Source organism: Micromys minutus (assembly GCF_963924665.1).
Source record: "Micromys minutus genome assembly, chromosome: 32".
NCBI classification, from domain to species: Eukaryota; Metazoa; Chordata; class Mammalia; order Rodentia; family Muridae; genus Micromys; species Micromys minutus.
Genome location: NC_137967.1, coordinates 5,839,826 through 5,856,592, shown reverse-complemented (window position 1 = coordinate 5,856,592; position 16,767 = coordinate 5,839,826). Strand labels below are relative to the sequence as shown.

Below are 16,767 nucleotides of genomic sequence, written 5' to 3'. Positions count from 1 at the left end.
CTGTACTCATAGATAAAATCCTCAAAGAATACATTTTAAACTGTGTTTGAAAAGATCTCTCTGAGGGCTAGAGAGGTGGTTCAGCAGTTTAGAGCACTGGCTGCTCTTACAGAGGACCTGGGTCCAATTCTCAGCAACCACAGGGCAGCTCACAACTCCTTGTAACTTCAGTTCCAGGGGGATCCAATACTGTTAGATAGGCATATATGCAGACAATACACCAATTTAAATAAAAATAAATTGATCTTAAAAAAATGTTCCCTCTAAAGGGCAGGAAAGATGGCCCCTCCATTAAGACTACTGGCTGCTCTTCCGGAAGACCTGAATTTGGTTTCTAGCATCCACAGGTTGCTTCACAGCTAACTATAACTCCAATACTAGGGAACGGAGCATCTTCCTCAGGCTTTTATGGGCACCTACATGCCGCATATACATATAAGCAAAACACTCAGACACATTTTTAAAAGATATCACTAATTAAAACCATTGAGGCATTATGTAGCTCAGTTGGTATTCTTGACATCCAGGGTTTGATCCAAAACACTGCATCAAACAAGTTGTGGGTGCATTGCAACCCCAGCCCTGAGGAGCTGGAGGTAGGAGGGTCTGCAGTTCAAGGTCATCCTCAACTGTGTAGTGCATTCAAGACTTGTCTCATAAATAAAATAAAATAAAGTAAAATGTCGTCTTTTATCTAAATGTGATGGTTCACGCATAAAATCCCAGCCAAGAATTAAAAGTCAGCCTGGCCTACAGTATGAGGTTTTATCTCGGTGAACAGAAGCAGGAGCTGAGGAAACCACTCAAAGCTTTTGATGTTGAGCCTAATGACCTCAGGTCTGCCTCTGAGACTCACACAGTGGACAGAGAAGCTCAAACTAACTATACTGTGATACGATTTTTCGAACACATAACAACCTCAAGCTGGACTTCAAAAGACCATACGAGTGAGGAAAGAAAAAAAAAAAAAAACCACCGAGAGAACTAGGTGGCTAGTTTTGTAGCCATTGAATCACATTAAACCTAGGGGTAGGTTTTGTTGCTTGGCTTTTCTCCTCTCCTGTGCAGCAGAGCTCACTCCAGGCTCTAACGCCTCTGTTGGAACCTGAATTGTCACCACTGGCATTACATACAGTGAAAGTTCCTTGAGCCCGGCATGAGGCTCACAGAGCTGGGCTCCTACCTCCCTGTGGAGACAGACCTGGAGGACTGCTGTGGTCATGCTAAGAGAAAGAGAAGCCAGGACACGAAAGAGGGCAGGAGAGGCTGCCAGGTAAAGATCAGACAGGGAGGGGTGCTGATCTACTCCTCATCCAATGCCCCATTTCTCAAAGTGCTAGGAGCCACCCACCTCTGGCCCTGGCTCTTGGCCTCTTTTCCATTAACAGGTTGCCCTGCCCCATTGTGACATACATGTCTGGCTGTGCCGGCTGGACCAGGGCACCTAGTGGGGGCAGCCTGCTTCCCTTCTTCTTACTGACCCTTGGCCTGGGACCTGGTCTAAGGGGTGGAAGTTGGTCATGGGGTTTCATTGACGAACTTCCTTGTGTCCCCTGGTCTAATGACAGGGAGAGGTATGGGGAGAGAGAAAAGGACAGAGAACCAATATTCAGAGCCACAGACATGAGCAGGGTGAAAATAAGAGAGACAGAGACCAGACAGCCAGGGAGACAGAGAGACAAAGACGGGAAAAACACAGACATTCAGAGAGAAAAAGAAGTCAGTGACAGACAGATGCAGAGGAGGCAGAGAAACACAAAAGCAGACAGTAACGGGGACAGAGAGATGGCCCAAGACACACCGACAGATTCATTGGGTACCAAGTGCTGACAGGCTCCGAGAGGTTCCATCAGGACTGACAGCTAGACCACAGGTAGAAAATCAGAGCTGGGGGGATGAGAAAGGAAACGTCGAGCAGTAAATGAATGACAGGGGAAAAAAAGAAACATTAGGATTCTCGCTCTGGAAGAGTTCCCCAGCAGCTGGTGAGATGCCAGGCCCGAGGAGGGCACTGAGGACCCCTCCCCATCCTTGGGGCCAGGGAGGGAAGGAGTGGCACTCAGCACTGGGTGGGGGGGTGGAGGGGAGGGGAGGCAGGAAGAGTGAGTGCTGGGACCCAGACTGACAGGAACCTCACTGCCTGGGAATGTGCCCCAGGGACCAGTGGGTGGTTATAACACCAGGCAGCAGAGCAGAGGAGGAGGTGGTGACTGGAAGGTTCAGGCCAGCTTGAGAAGTCTGCAGCCATATTGGGAGCCAGACCCCACCACCCACTGCCCAGGGAACAGGGTCACAGTGGCAGGTGAGGCATGGGGAAGGGTCTCAGCAGGTACGGAAAGAGAGGGAACCTAATCTGGCTCTGTCTTAGCTTGGATTCAGCCGCCTCTTCTTGCTGTCTACACTGCAAGATGCTGGCAGTCCCTCCCCTTCACTGCCGGTCCCCGGGTAGTGGGACAGCAGTCCCAGAGCCACCTAGCCCCATCCTTTATTTCTTACCAGGTGCAGCTGTCATGGCGAGGGCAGGACACCCCTGGAAGTGGGCAATGGCCACCCTGATCGCAACCCTGGTTCTGGGGATCTCAGGTAACCAGGGTGCCCTAAGTGTGTGGGGAAGACTGCTCTGTGGTCCACAGGGTGTGTCTCCAGGACCAGGTGAATGTGTGTTTGTGCCTCTGTGGTTACACAATTAAATGTGGGCCCCGTGGCTGTTGTACGTATTGTGGAGAAGGAAAGGGCTTTTATGTTATTCATTTATTATTATTTTTGAGACAGAGTCTCACTGTGTAGCCCAGGCTGGTCTAGAACTCACTATTTAGACCAGGCTGGCCTTGAACTTGTGGCCAATCCTCTTATACTCGCCTCCTGAGAGGTCGAATTGTAGTTGCGTGCTATCGTGTGTTTTTTGCTGTGGTTGGTTGGTTTGTTCGTTTTTAATTTATCTTATTTGTATATTTGTGAAGATCTTTCGCACTATGCATAATGCAGAGGCCAGAACAGGCTCTGGTTGGAACGGAAGTTGCAGCTGGTCGTGAGCCATCATGTGGACATTGGGAATCAAACCCAGGTCCTCTGCAAGAGCAGCCAGTGCTCTTGATTGCTGAGCCATCTCTCCAGACTCCTTATTTTTCATTCTTGAGACATAATTTTAGCCCAGGCTGGCCCAGAACCTGTTTTATAGCCCAAACTCTCAATGAGTACATTGTGCAGCCCTAGCTGGATTTGAATTCTAGGCAATCCTCCTGCTTCAGCTTCCCAAGTTCTGGGATTACTCGTGTGAAGGGTTCTGTTTGGCTTGTATGTGTCCCTGTCCCCTATTAAGTAGCTGTATGGCAGATGGTACGGACCCCCTGAGACTTTGTATGTAGTGGGGCGTCCGTGCGCTTCAGATCTTTGGTGCTGAGGTGGTGTGGGTGCGTGTTCCAGGTCGGTGCAGATGCTACTGTGCATTTGGCCCCTGTGTGTCTCCTCTGCACCACAGTGCCAATGTCTGCAATGCAGGGCACCTCGGCTCACCACCGTGAAAACGCGTGGCCCTTGTGTTTGCCGATAGCCCCTTCCAAGTGCACAGCTGTGTCTGTGACTGAATCTGTGATCCTGTGACAGTTGGAGCTTTACGTTAGGGTGGGGCTGTGGGTTTGGGGGACTGCAAGCACAGCTGGATGTGTTCTCCTGCCCTTGTATCTGGGGTTCCCGACCCTGCCTCTAGAAGCTGAGTTAGGAGTGACTGGCCATTGCTACTGAGATGGTTTTCTTGTACTGTGCCAATCTGGAAACTGAAAAGCAGATGTCCTTTAAGTGTGACATGTCAGTGTGCCTGTGTACGGAAGTCGGTGGTATTCCGTCCCATACACACCTGCCTGTCACTCAGATGCTGGTCAGGCAGATGAGCTCCCGAGAGACCACCGGTCACTTGGGAGCAGGTACATTTGGACACGATGCGTGTGTTTTCTTGGAACGTGCCTGTGGGTGCAGACAGCACTGAGGTGTCCCTTCTCTGGGTCATTAACAGGAACATGACCAGGGACCAACCTGTGAGGGTGAGGGTTGGGGACAGAATGCATACGGGCCTGTGTGAGAATTCAGAAAGTGAGCTTTGCTGTGCCCTTCCAGAGTCCCTGTTTCCTGTCCCCAACCCCAAGCTCCACCCACTTTCTATAAGTGGTCCCAGAGCTTAGCTCCGCCTCCTTTTCCAAAGTCAGGGTTTTTGTGAGACTTGTCGTCCCAAGTGGCCTTGCCTGACTTCTCCCCAGACTAACTCCATGTCCGCCATCCGGAAGCCCTAGTCTCCAAAATAGGTGGGGTGACCGGCTAACATCACGGGTCTTGGCTTTGACTTGGGGTGACTTCACTTCTAGAAGCTAGGCCTCGGTGCTCAAGCCTAGTCTGCCCTTAAGGGCTCCCGTATCCCGGGGCGCCCTCCTTCTCTCCAAGTATCACCTGCTGAGCTCCTGCAGATGTCAGGAATCCCTGGGGCTCTCGATGTCCAGGAAGCCCACTGGAGCCAGGGTTCTCTGTCCTAAATCCCAACTTGCTGATTGAGTTGCAGTTTCCGCTTGTTCTACAAGCTCCCTCCCTGTGGTCTTGGCTCTGCCCACACTGCTCTGGCCCCACCCCTACAGATCTGAAAACACCCGCCTCTACCGTCTGGGTTCTACTTCCTTCCATAGCCCTGACCCCATCCTTCAGTTCCGGCCTCACGCCTACAGCTCGGTTAATGTCCCTAGATCTCAAGCTCAGTCCCTCAGCCCAGGACTATAATCCCTGGTCTCCCCTCCACAGTCCTGGCTCCAACTCCTTCTCTAAAAGCCTGGCATGTCAGGTCCGACAATTTGGTTGGTCCCAGTGTAAGAGCACTCCCGCATCTAAGCCCCTTCCAGAGCCCCGCCTGCAGACCCATTCTCCCCTCACTCTATTCCCAGAGCCTGCTCTAGCTGATGAGGTTTCCTCTTGTAACAACCCCTCTGGCACCGAGCCCTCTGGGACCAACAGAGACCTCAGCAGGAATTCCGAGTCACGGGAGGACACCCGTTCAGACAGCAGCTCTCGAATCGTGAATGGGTCGGATTGCGAAAAGGACGCGCAGCCATGGCAGGGCGCCTTGCTTCTGGGGCCCAACAAGCTGTACTGTGGGGCCGTTCTGATCAACCCACAGTGGCTGCTCACAGCAGCTCACTGCAGAAAACCGTGAGTGTGCCTGGACAAGACGGGGTGGAAGAAAGCTGGGGATAAGAAGCAGGGGAAGACAGAACTGCGGAGGGTATTGGGAAGGAAGACTGGATGAGTTCATGGATAGATGGATGGAAAATGGGTAAAAAAAAGAATGGATGGATGGATGGATGGATGGATGGGGGTTGGTGGAGATGGGAGTGGGAGGATGGCTGGGTAGACAGATGGGTGGGTGGGTGAGTGGATGAATGGATAGATGGATGGATGGATGGATAGATGGATAAATGGATGGATGGATGGATGGATGGATGGATGGATGGATGGATGGGTGGGTGGGTGGGTGGATGGGTGGCTGGATGGCTGGATAGGTGGATGCAGTGGGTGGGTAGGTGAGTGAGTAGATGGGTGGATGAGTGGGTGGGTGGATGGATGGATGGATAGATAGGTAGATAGATAGATATATAGATAGATAGATGAGTAGGAGGATTCATGGATGGATAGGAACTTAGAAGGAGGATGGAGAGATGAATGAAAGGATAGAAGACAGATGCAGTAACAGCATGGGGAAGAGGTAAACACTGGTGAGAACCCATCTGGGCATGGGAGGTAGGATTAGGTGAAATTACAAACTAAAAAAATAATGCAACAGAGATAAGAAAATGAGTTAGGAGAGAGACGGAAGTGATAAAAAGACATAGACCCATGGAATGGCTTGGTATGGAGCTGGGATTAGGACCTATGCAGACGGGGTTGGGAAGGGGCTGGGTGCAGGGCTTGGATTGGAGACTGGATGGGGTTAGAGTCAGGAAAGGGGTTGAACGTGGCTGGCTTGGAGGTGAGATAGTTGAATAGGGGTTGAGAGATTCACGTGCATGGTTTTGGGGTTGGGAAAAGAGTAGTGATGGGGTTGGGCACACATTCATTGGTGGTCTAGGGTGAGATGAATTTGGGATCTAGAATGGAGGTTAGTGCAAAGTGTGATGGGTGGAGAGAAAGACAGAGTTGACAGTGTTGGGACCAGGAATGGGGATGGGACAAAAGGTTTGGCTGGCTAGTCTATGGAGTGAGGGATGGCTAAACAATTTTGGGTTGGTTTGTTTGTTTGTCATTATCTTGCGGTTTTTAAGAAAAGGACTCATGTAGGCCAGGATGGCCTCAGACTAGCTAAGCAGCTCAGGAGGATCTTGAACTCCCGACCTTCCTGCCTTTATCTCCTAAAATCTGAGATTATAAGCCTGTGCTTCCGTGCACTGCCAGAAGGATTACCGTGGAGGCAGAGGATGGTTTGATTATAGACAAGACGTGATTAGACTTGAGGTTGAAAACGCTCACGCTGACAGTTGATGGAAGGTACAAACTTAGGTTGCAGTCGGCATGAAGGACGCAGAGATGTTGAGAACAGGGAGGGGGGTGGAGGTGCACACAGGATAGAGACTGATCAAGTGAGGCGTAGAGTTAGGGCTGATGATGGTGTAGAACCGGGTTTAAGACGGGGGTAGGGGGCCGTTGGGGTTGAGGCCAGTGTTGAGTTGTGGATGATGATGGGAAGGAGCGAGGTTGGGGATGAAATGACGTTGAGTTGAGGATGAGTAGAATTAGGGCTGCGGATGGGTTAGAGCGGGGAGCGATTGAGACTGCCTTGGACAGGGTCGGGGGTGGGGGTGAGGGGACAGAGATTGATCATTGCCGTACCCCTCACTCAGAGTGTTCCGAATTCGTCTGGGCCACCATTCCATGTCACCTGTCTACGAGTCTGGGCAGCAGATGTTCCAGGGAATCAAATCCATCCCCCACCCAGGCTACTCCCACCCCGGCCACTCCAATGACCTCATGCTCATCAAAATGAACAGAAAAATCCATAACTCTCACTCGGTGAAGCCAGTCGAGATTGCTTCTGACTGTCCCGCCGAGGGGACCAGGTGCATGGTGTCTGGCTGGGGAACAACAAGCAGCAGTCACAGTAAGTATCGTGGTTCCTCCGGATCCCTGCATTTCCGAGCAGGGTCTCCCCACATAGCGCAGGTTACCCCGAACTAGCCCAGATGACAACTGTCTATGCACAATGTCTACCCCTCGTGATTCTCTCGCTTAACAGATAACTTCCCGAAAGTCCTCCAGTGCCTGAATATTACTGTGCTCAGCAGGGAGAGATGTAAAAACTCCTACCCGGGACAAACAGATGAGACCATGTTCTGTGCTGGCGATGAAGCCGGCAGGGACTCCTGTCAGGTAAGGACTGGATGCAACTCCATTTACCCAGAAAATTGCATTTATTTTACTTACATGTGTGCGCGTGCGGATCAGAGGTTACTTCTCTTCTTCCACTGTGTGGGTTACAGGGATTGAACTCAGGCCAGCAGGCTTGGCAGCAAGTACCTTTACCCCTGAGCCCCTCAGCAGTCCACAAGGGCCATCCTGATTACCTGAACTCTATTAAGCTCCAAGACTCTTGTTTTCACAGAGCTCCTGTTCTAGGGCACTGTTCTATGTGACGCTCACATAGGTTGAGCCTCCGCATTTTTTCAGTTTTCATATAGGCAATTAAAGAAGAAGAAGAAAAAAAAAAAAAGAAGTGGGCGTGGCTTGTCATCTCAGATATGTGGGAGGCCGGGTTAGGAAGAATGAAACCAAGGGTCAGCCTAGGTTACCGAGTAAGTCCTAGGTTAGCCTGGGTAACGAACTGAGACCCTATCTCAAAATAAAAAGTAAAAATGAGGCTAAGGGGTGAGGTTCAATGGTAAAGTCCCTGCCTAGAATCCCCCAGTGAGGACCTGTGGGCGTGGCTCAGTGGTGCCCCTGCCTAAAATTCCCCGTGCCTGTGGGCGTGACTCAGTGGTACTCTCATGACATGCTACCAGGCTTGAGTTCTATCTCCTGCCCCACAAAAGAGTAACTAAGTGGCTAAGAATATGAGATTCACATTAATAGTATAATTTTATTTAATTTAACATACGTGCTCTCTCGGTGTTCTCAGGTGACATTTCTCATAATCTAGTTAATATGTAACAGTTGTAAATATACAATTTACACCCTGCTTCCCACGACGTCTTTTATCTGACAATCCATCTCAGCTTGCTAGACGTACAGCAGCTACTGTATGACGGTTCAGGTCTGGAAGGAGAACTCGCGGCTGCTCCCTGCGGTTACACAGGGCGCACACTGCACAAAGGTGCTACATCTCCGGGCCCCCTTTCCATAATGGCTATCATAGTTCCGTTTATGTGGCATCGTCAAACATGGGTAAATGTTTCATAGTAACTGAATTCATTAGATGACAGTTTTCTAATAAAAGCCATGAGAAAAGAAAAGAGAAAACTTTGTTTTAAGTATTTTTAAAGAGAGCATATAGGATAGACTTCATTGTTGGGAGTGCTGAAGAAGCAGACATTAGACATAAAGTCCTGTAAACAGGGCTGGAGAGATGCCTCTGCTGTTAAGAGACTGGCTACTCTTCCAGAGATCCCAAGTTAGGTTCCTAGTACCCACATCTGTAACTCCAGCACCCACATCTGTAACTCCTCCCTCTTCTGGCCTCCTCTGGTACCTTTAGTCCCACCCATATACCGGCACCTGAGTATCAGATGTTTACATTATAATTGATATCAGTAGCAAAATTACAGTTATGAAGTAGCAACAAAGATAATCTCATGGTTGGGAGTCACCACAACATGAAGAACTAAGTTCAGGGTCAAGCATCAGGAAGATTGAGAACCAACTGGTTTAATATAATAAAACCAAATCTTTTAAAAAGGCACAGTACACTTTTTCAAAACCCATGTTCAAGAAACTTTACAAGTAGGGCTCTTTCAGAAAGTTATAAGGAGTCAACAGAAAATAAAACACAAGGACCAATCTTCATCGTGGTCACGAGGAGGGAGGGCTTCCTTATGATGTACCTAGGCAGAGACTGAAAAATACCCTGGAGCCAGATTCATACAGGCTAAGGAAACGGAAAAGTCCTATGCGAAGGTCCTAAGGCAGCAAGGAGGGACGCTTGGCTGGCTCAAAGAATAGAAAGGAATCGCTAATAAAATCACTGTGGTGGTTCGTTAAGGCCCAGCTCTGTTCCACGTTACTTAGAGGCATTCACTCATTAACACAGCCAGCAGCTCTTGTGAGCCTTAGTTGACAGATACAGAAAAGTTAACTGATGGACTCTCAAAATTCGATGCGAAGATTTAAAGGAAAAAATCATCGAGAAAGCACCTGAGCCCGATAGCATACAACTGTCATCCCGATTATTCAGGAGGGTGAGGCAGGAGGATCACAAATCCTAGTTCAGCCTGGGCTACATAGCAAGACCAAGACCCAAAACAAAAACAACAAGTTGGAGAACAGACAGGATGAGAGAAGTGGAAAGATAGAAAGGAAGAAAAAAAATGAGAGAAAGGAAGGAGAGAGGGAAGGGAGGGAAGCAGATAGATGATGGATGGATGGATGGATGGATGGATGGATGGATAGATGGGTGGGTGGATGGATGGATGGATGGGTGGGTGGGTGGGTGGGTGGGTGGGTGGATGGATGGATGGATGGATGGATGGATGGATGGATGGATGGATGGGAGGATGGACGGATGGGCGGATGGGCAGATGGATAGGCAGATGGACAAATGGATGGATAGACAGACAGATGAATGGATGGATAGATAAAGAGGAGAGGAGACAGATTAGACATCTTGTGAGGAGAAAGCAGAACATTAGGAAGCTAGTAGAGACAGAGCTGGAGGAGGTTGTGGTGTTAGCTAGAGTCTGGCTGGTGAGCTTTCTCCAAGCTGAAACTGAAGTAAAATACTGACAACATCCTCTCCCTCCCTCCCTCCCTCCCTCCCTCCCTCCCTCCCTCCCTCTCTCTCTTTCTCTCTCTCTCTCTCTCTCTCTCTCTCTCTCTCTCTCTCTCTCTCTCTCTCTCTCTCTCTCCCTCTCTCTCTCCACTTGCCCTGTTTTACCTACCTTCAATCCTGTTGGCCTTTCCACCCTTGTCTGCACCTGCTCCCCATGTCCCGTGTCCCTTCTGCATCGACGCATGGTGCTGAATGTCTTGCTCCTCCTCCTTCGACCTCCCTGCGCCCCTGCCTCCCTCTGTGCTTCCATCTTTCCCTAACAGGGTGATTCCGGGGGACCTGTGATCTGCAATGGCAAGCTACAGGGCCTTGTGTCCTGGGGGGACTTTCCCTGTGCTCAGCCCAACAGACCAGGCGTCTACACAAACCTGTGCGAGTTCCGTAAGTGGATTAAGGACACCATCAACTCCAACTAATGGGCCACAACAGGAACTATGGGCCAGTGCCACCCAACTGCACTGAGGAGCACTGTCCCTCTTTGAGAATGATGAAGATATGGCAGTCTCTCCAGACCTTGCTCTGTGTCCCCTGGCACCAAGATCACCATCCCCCATGGTGGACTGGCTCTGTTTCTATAGCCAGACCCCAGGAACACTTCCTGAAATGACTAGCTTGGGTTGAAACCCATCGCTAGCTATGGACCATCCACAAGCCCAGAGTTGAGCCTTTTCTGCAGCCATGATATAGATTTAGACCCCGAAATAAAAAACATGGGAAGAACCCCCTTGATATTTCTCCTCCTGTGCCATGCAGCCGTGGGCAAGCAGACATATATCTATCTATCTATCTATCTATCCGTGGGCAATCTATCATATAACAAGGAATGACACCAAGGTAACTTAGAGAAGAAAGTTTATATGGGCTTACAGTTCAAAGGGTTAGAGCCTGTGACTATCATGGGGACGAACGTGGTGGCAGTCAGGTAGGCTGGAGCAGTAGCTCGGAGCTCACCTACTGAGGCATAAGCACAGGACAGAAATGGCATGGGTATTTGAAACCTCAAAGCCCACTCCCAAAGACACACCTTTCCCAGCAAAGTCATACTTCCTAATGATTTCCAAACATTTCTACCAGCTGAGAACCCAGCATCCAATACATGAACCTATGGAGACCATTCTCAGCCAAACACCACCGTGAATAGTGCACTTGCCCCAGGGGGGTCTTCTTCACATTTTTTTCTCAACTAGTAACTACCTTAGTTATTTTTCTATTGGTCTGGCTGAGTATCTGAGGCCTTTGAGAGGCAGATCCCAGTGGAAGAAAGTTAGGCCACTGGGGATGAGCCCTTTAAGAAGATGTAGGGACTCTATCCTTTTCTCACTCCTTTTGCCTTCTGGCCACCATGGTTTGAGCAGCCTCTTCCACTTCCTGTTCCTGCCATGATGAACTAACTCACTACAGGCCTAAAGGATACATGCGTGCACATGCACACACACACATAAGCACACGCACACACATATGTGTATGCAGACAGACACATACACACATCATACACACATGAACACATACACATACATATATGCACACAGACATACACATACATGCAAACATGCATACACACACACACACACACACACACACACACATATGCTCACATATCCAGGGGTTCCCTTTCAGACCCCCGGATTAAGCACAAACCACACCCAAACATCTGTTTTCACAGAAAGATCCTTTATTAAGTGAAAAAGAAAAGTTAAGGTGGCTGGTTTCTGACTCAGGCAGAAAAGCAGCAGCAAACGACGTAGCAGGCAAAACATTTAAGAAGAGAAAAAAAAGGAAGGTCTTCGTTAGAATGGGCCAAGATGTGGTGGTGTACTTTGATTGGCATTGTTAATTAGGTGAGCAAAGGGATCTTTTGGTTGCTAGACTTCAATCCTTGTAGTCAGCCTGCGGAGGAGGAGATGACCGGATAAGGGAACAGACCTTGGTGGCTAGCTTTAGGCATGTGATCTAACAGTTTAGCAAGGCAGAGGGAATGGGAGAGAAAGGCAAGGCCTGCCAGAGCCATGCTGGCCACACTCAAGTTGTCCAGACCAAAGGCAAGATGACCTCTTATAATTCCAAACCTAAATAAACCTTTTCTCCCTCTACATTGTTTGTCCTGGGTGATTTGATGTGGAAATCTGAGCGACACTGCTGTTGTCCCTCAGCGCCAGACCTGGGCCACAAAGCCAGGCTCTCTAGGCCTTGAGACTTCAGGAGAAGCAGCTTGCTGTGTGTGGTGCGCTGATGTCTGGGCTCCATGATGTGTTCTCAGTTTCTTTGCTTTTTTAAATACATAGTATTCTATGTGTGGGGTATTTTGCCTGCATGTGGGCCTACATACCACCTACGTCCAGTGGAGGCCAGAAAAGGCTTCAGATCCCTGGGGACTGAAATTACAGTTTGAGACACCTTCTGGGTGCTGGGAACAAAGCCCAGGTCTTCTGGAAGAGCAGCCAGTTACCTTAACCGCTGAAACATCACTCCAGCCCCATCTTTATGGTTCTTCAATTTTTTAATGACCTTTTGGGGGGACGTAAGGGGGTTCTTGCTTTTAGAGATTAAAGAAAGTCTTCGCCATGGATTCATCTTATCAGGCCCTAGATGCCCTTAAATTTATTTTTTGTTAATGTGTATCTGTCAATGGGTGTGTGCCCACGGGTACATGCCCCACAGAAGCCAGAAGAGAGCATTGGATCCCTAGTGCTATACATTCTGGCTGTTGTGAGCCTCCCAGTTTGTGTGCTGCGAACTAAACGTAGGTCCTCGGTAAGAGCAGCGTGTGCTCCTAACAAATGAGCCGCCTTGCTGACCTCCAGGATTTTTTTTTTTCTGGAGAAGGCTGAATAGCCACCCCAAACCATTCATACACAGTGTGAGTCCCACTGGGCATTTGTTTGTCTATGGAGGTGGTAGGGGTAGTGGCGTTATTTTTGAGAGCTGGTCTCTCTATTAGCTAGCCCCTGGCTATCCTGGAGCTTGCTATGTAGACCAGGCTGGCCTCAAATTCACAGAGACAAGCCTGTCTCTGCCTCCCGAATGCTAGATTAAAATCATGCCTTGCTCAACTAGGTTCCTATCCCTAGAGTAAAGGGGGTGTTGTGCAGTGTTCTGAATGGCCAGGGCTATATTTATTTAAAGGTTGGCTGGCTCAGAATGGCACAGCCAATCTCCAAAGCACAGTGTTGGAGAAGAGGGCGCACCTTGAGCGTGTGTTTTGATTTTAAGGCATGCTGACCCTGGGGGAATTTGAATTTCTGCCAAGCAAGTTTTTTATTCTATTTTTTTTTAATGGCATCTTGTCTTATTTAATTCTCTGATGGAAAAGTGGGTTCACTGTAGTCACATTTGACCACAGAGAGAACATGTGGACAGGGGAATTCTTGGGGTTTGCTGGCCAGCTAGCCTAACCTACCCAGTGCCTTCCAGGCCAGGGAGACCCTGATTCGTAAAACAAGTGGGCAGTTTCTGAGGACTGACTTACCCTTTTCCCCTCACACACCAACGCACCCTCCTGCATAGGAATGTGCATGCACGTAAAGACACTGGGTCGGCGACATTTACTGTCACTAAGGTGGAAACTGAGCAAGGGAAGCCTGTGGTGAATTCCCCACCTCTCACAGACGCAGGTCTCATCTACAACCTGCTTGTTGCAACTGGGGGAGCTTGGGTGCACCCTGACTCAGGATCAGAGTCAAGGGTGAGCCTTGAACCCAAGACATGAATATTGGTTGGTTTCAGATGCTGGGACAAAGAGATGGAGGTGCATATCTTACATACCAAAGCAGACCAGGCTTCTAGGTTCTCCCAGCACCCTTCTACCTGGCACATCCTGCCCCCAATGGTAAACTTTCCAGTGTGGGGACTAGACTACCCTTCCCCAAGAGACTCCTCCCTATACAATCTAGACAGTTTGGTCTCCTGGCTCTCTCCCGCTCTCCTCCCTCCCTCCCCTCCTCTGCTCCCACGCTCTCTTTCTCTTCCCTCTTTCCTCTCTCTCTGTTCCCATAGCGACGCCCCTGGCCTTCTTCCTTGGGGCCATAAACTCACCCGAGAGCAGCATCAGACTGAACCCTGCCTCCCTATATTTTGATCTGGCTCGAACTGGCTCCTTTCAATGGTGGAGAAATAATCTTTCAGACATAACTAGGAAGGGAGGCTGTGACCCCTCTGACCCCACACTAGATAAACTGGATAAAGCGGAGACGATCTCACCCAAACCCTTCCGTACCACTCTTGTTAATTAGCCAGTGGCCTGGAAGCATCACAGAAGCCAGAGGACCTCCAAGCAAGTAACTAGGATGGAAGCCAGGGGAACAAAGCTCCGTCTCGGGAAACGTTTGTTTACACGGTAGAAGGGAGCAAGCAGAGCTTGGCTCAGTCGCACCCACTGGAATCCCCCAGTGTGGTGCCGGGGTGTTGTCCAGATCAGCTGAGGAGGAGAGCGGGATCTACATGCTTGGTCAACAATGAAGTAGGAGGCTGTCTGATAAGCTCATCTCAACTGCGCCCATGTCACCTAAACTGGAGTCAGGCAAGGTCACAGAATAGTGACAGGCCCTGAGTTTAAATCCTTAGTACTGGATTTAGACATTTTTCTTACATTTTATTTATTTTCTCTTATGCATGCAAGGGCTGGGGGTCATGAAAAGGCAAGTGTGTGCCATGGCCTGTTCTGAGAACGATTTTCAGGATTTTTTTTTTTTCTACTTCTACCCTGTGGGTCCTGAGAGCTGAACTCAGTTCGTCAGGCTTGTCACCTTTACTGGCTGAGCCATCTTGCCAGCCCCTTTCCCACCATCAGCAAACAGAAGGGAAAGCAAGCTGAGAGTTGGGGTTCAGCCTTATAATTCCTGTGCTAGGGAGGTTGAGGCAGGGAGAATCTGGAGGCTAAGGCCAGCCTGGGCTACTTAGTGAGAGCCTGCCTCAATAACAAACACAAGCAAAAACCACCGTGGGTGTAGCTCGGTTGGTGGGGTGCTCAGGAGGTGTAAACAGGGAGTAGTGTCGAGTGCTGTAATCCGGCGGTTGGAGACGGGAGCCGGAAGCTCTGGACTTCAAGGTCATCGTTGGATAAATAGGGTCCAGAGCAAGCTTGGAATACATGAGACCTTGTCACAAAGAAAGATGGAGAAAAAGGGGGAGAGAAGGAAGGGAGTAGGAGGAGGGGGAGGGGAAGGAAGCGGGAGGAGGAGGGGGAAAAGGAGGGGGAAGATAGGGAGAGAAGGAGGGGGTAGGAGGAGGGGGAAGAGGAGGAGGGGGGAGGAGGAAGGGGAAAAGGGGGGAGGAGGAGGGGAGGAGGAGGGGGAGGAGGGGGAGGGGGGAGGGGAAGAAAGGGGGAGGGAAAGGAAGGGAGAGGAGGGGAGAGAGGGAGGGGGAAGAAGGAGGGGAGGAGAGGGAGGGGAAGGAAGGGGGAGGAGGAGGGGGAAAAGGAGGGGGAAGATGAGGGGGAGGAGGAGGGGGAGGAGGAGGAGGGGGAAGAGGAGAAGGAGGAGAAGAAGAAGAAGAGGAGGAGGAGGAAGAAGAGAAGAAGGAGGAGGAGGAGGAGAAGGAGAAGGAGGAGAAGAAGAAGAAGAAGAAGAAGAAGAAGAAGAAGAAGAAGAAGAAGAAGAAGAAGAAGAAGAAGAAGAAGAAGAAGAAGAAGAAGATGATGATGATGATGATGATGTTTAAAAGGAAGACAGAAGTCTGAATATCCCTCCCCTATTTCTCACTTAGGAGGTGGGTACCCTACGGAGGACTACACCATCTTAAATCACAAGAACAAAAACCACCAAATGCTAACTGGACAGCAAGCCAATTTTAGCCCGCCCTCTCAGGAATTTCCTTCCTGCTCCAGCTTTGCATGGGTTTCTCCCACCTCAGCTTGGATCAGGGAAAAATGAAATGCAAATGTCAAAAGATACTGTCTTCGCTTGTTTGCCCCGATCCACAGGGAAGGGTGTGGGAAAAGAAGCTTCTAGAAGGAGGAAGCTGAGATAACACTCATTTTCTTGGCAGCCTTAACTTTCTTTTCTCACACGAGTATGTGTCTTTTCCATGCAGACGCCGGTTCCAGAGTGGGGAGGAGGCAGGCGTCTGTGAGCAGTCCCTTAATATCAAGGGTGGAGAAGGTTCTCGCCTTCCTGCACTGTGTTGTAAGACGGAGGAGCATAGGGTGGTGCAGTATTCTCACCCTGGGACGCATCACGTCATGGCACTGTGACAAACAGAAGTGATGTTCAGAGCAAGGGTGAGCTTATCAACAACTGGGCCCAAAAACAACATCGGAGAGGAGACTCAGACAGGTGGATGTGTAAATCCAGGAATTAGCATGAGTTACAACAGCAGCCCAGATGGACAGAGGAACACGGGATGCTTAACAAATGGTGTTGGGAAAACCAGTTCCCTCCAAACCGGAAACCAAACCCAGGGCTGGAGAGATGGCTCGGCAGATAAGGTGTTTGCTGCACATGCCTGACGCCCTGGGTTTGATCTTTTGAACCCATGTAAAGGTGGAAGGAGAGAACCGACTCCCCAAACCTCCACGCACACCATATATACACACTGGAACTGACAGGATTAGACAGAGGGTCCCAACAAACAAAAAGACACACCATGAGGCAAGGCAGGTCATGGTGGGAGGTTCATTGGGTGAGAATATAGAGCGAGCTTTTGGAAGAGGGAAGGACGAAGAGAGTGGGAACAGGGAGACTGACTTTTATTGAGATTATGGAGCATGCGCAAAGAGACAGACCCAGCACTGTTGCCTCTAGAGCAGCTGGGTCCTTGTCTGATTC

At 49.7% G+C, this 16,767-nt stretch overlaps 1 protein-coding gene across 1 annotated transcript; it reads left to right on the top strand.

Annotated features, from left to right (window-relative positions):
• Window positions 1-2,510: 2,510 nt before the first annotated feature.
• On the top strand, window positions 2,511-10,422 carry LOC308413946 (kallikrein-5-like; the record flags this gene model as incomplete). The annotated part of the gene is made up of 5 exons (XM_080909096.1): window positions 2,511-2,583; window positions 4,920-5,184; window positions 6,870-7,126; window positions 7,262-7,395; window positions 10,270-10,422. 5 exons carry the CDS (start codon window positions 2,511-2,513, stop codon window positions 10,420-10,422), a joined length of 882 nt encoding a protein of 293 aa, XP_080765222.1.
• Between the last annotated feature and the right edge of the window lie 6,345 nt (window positions 10,423-16,767).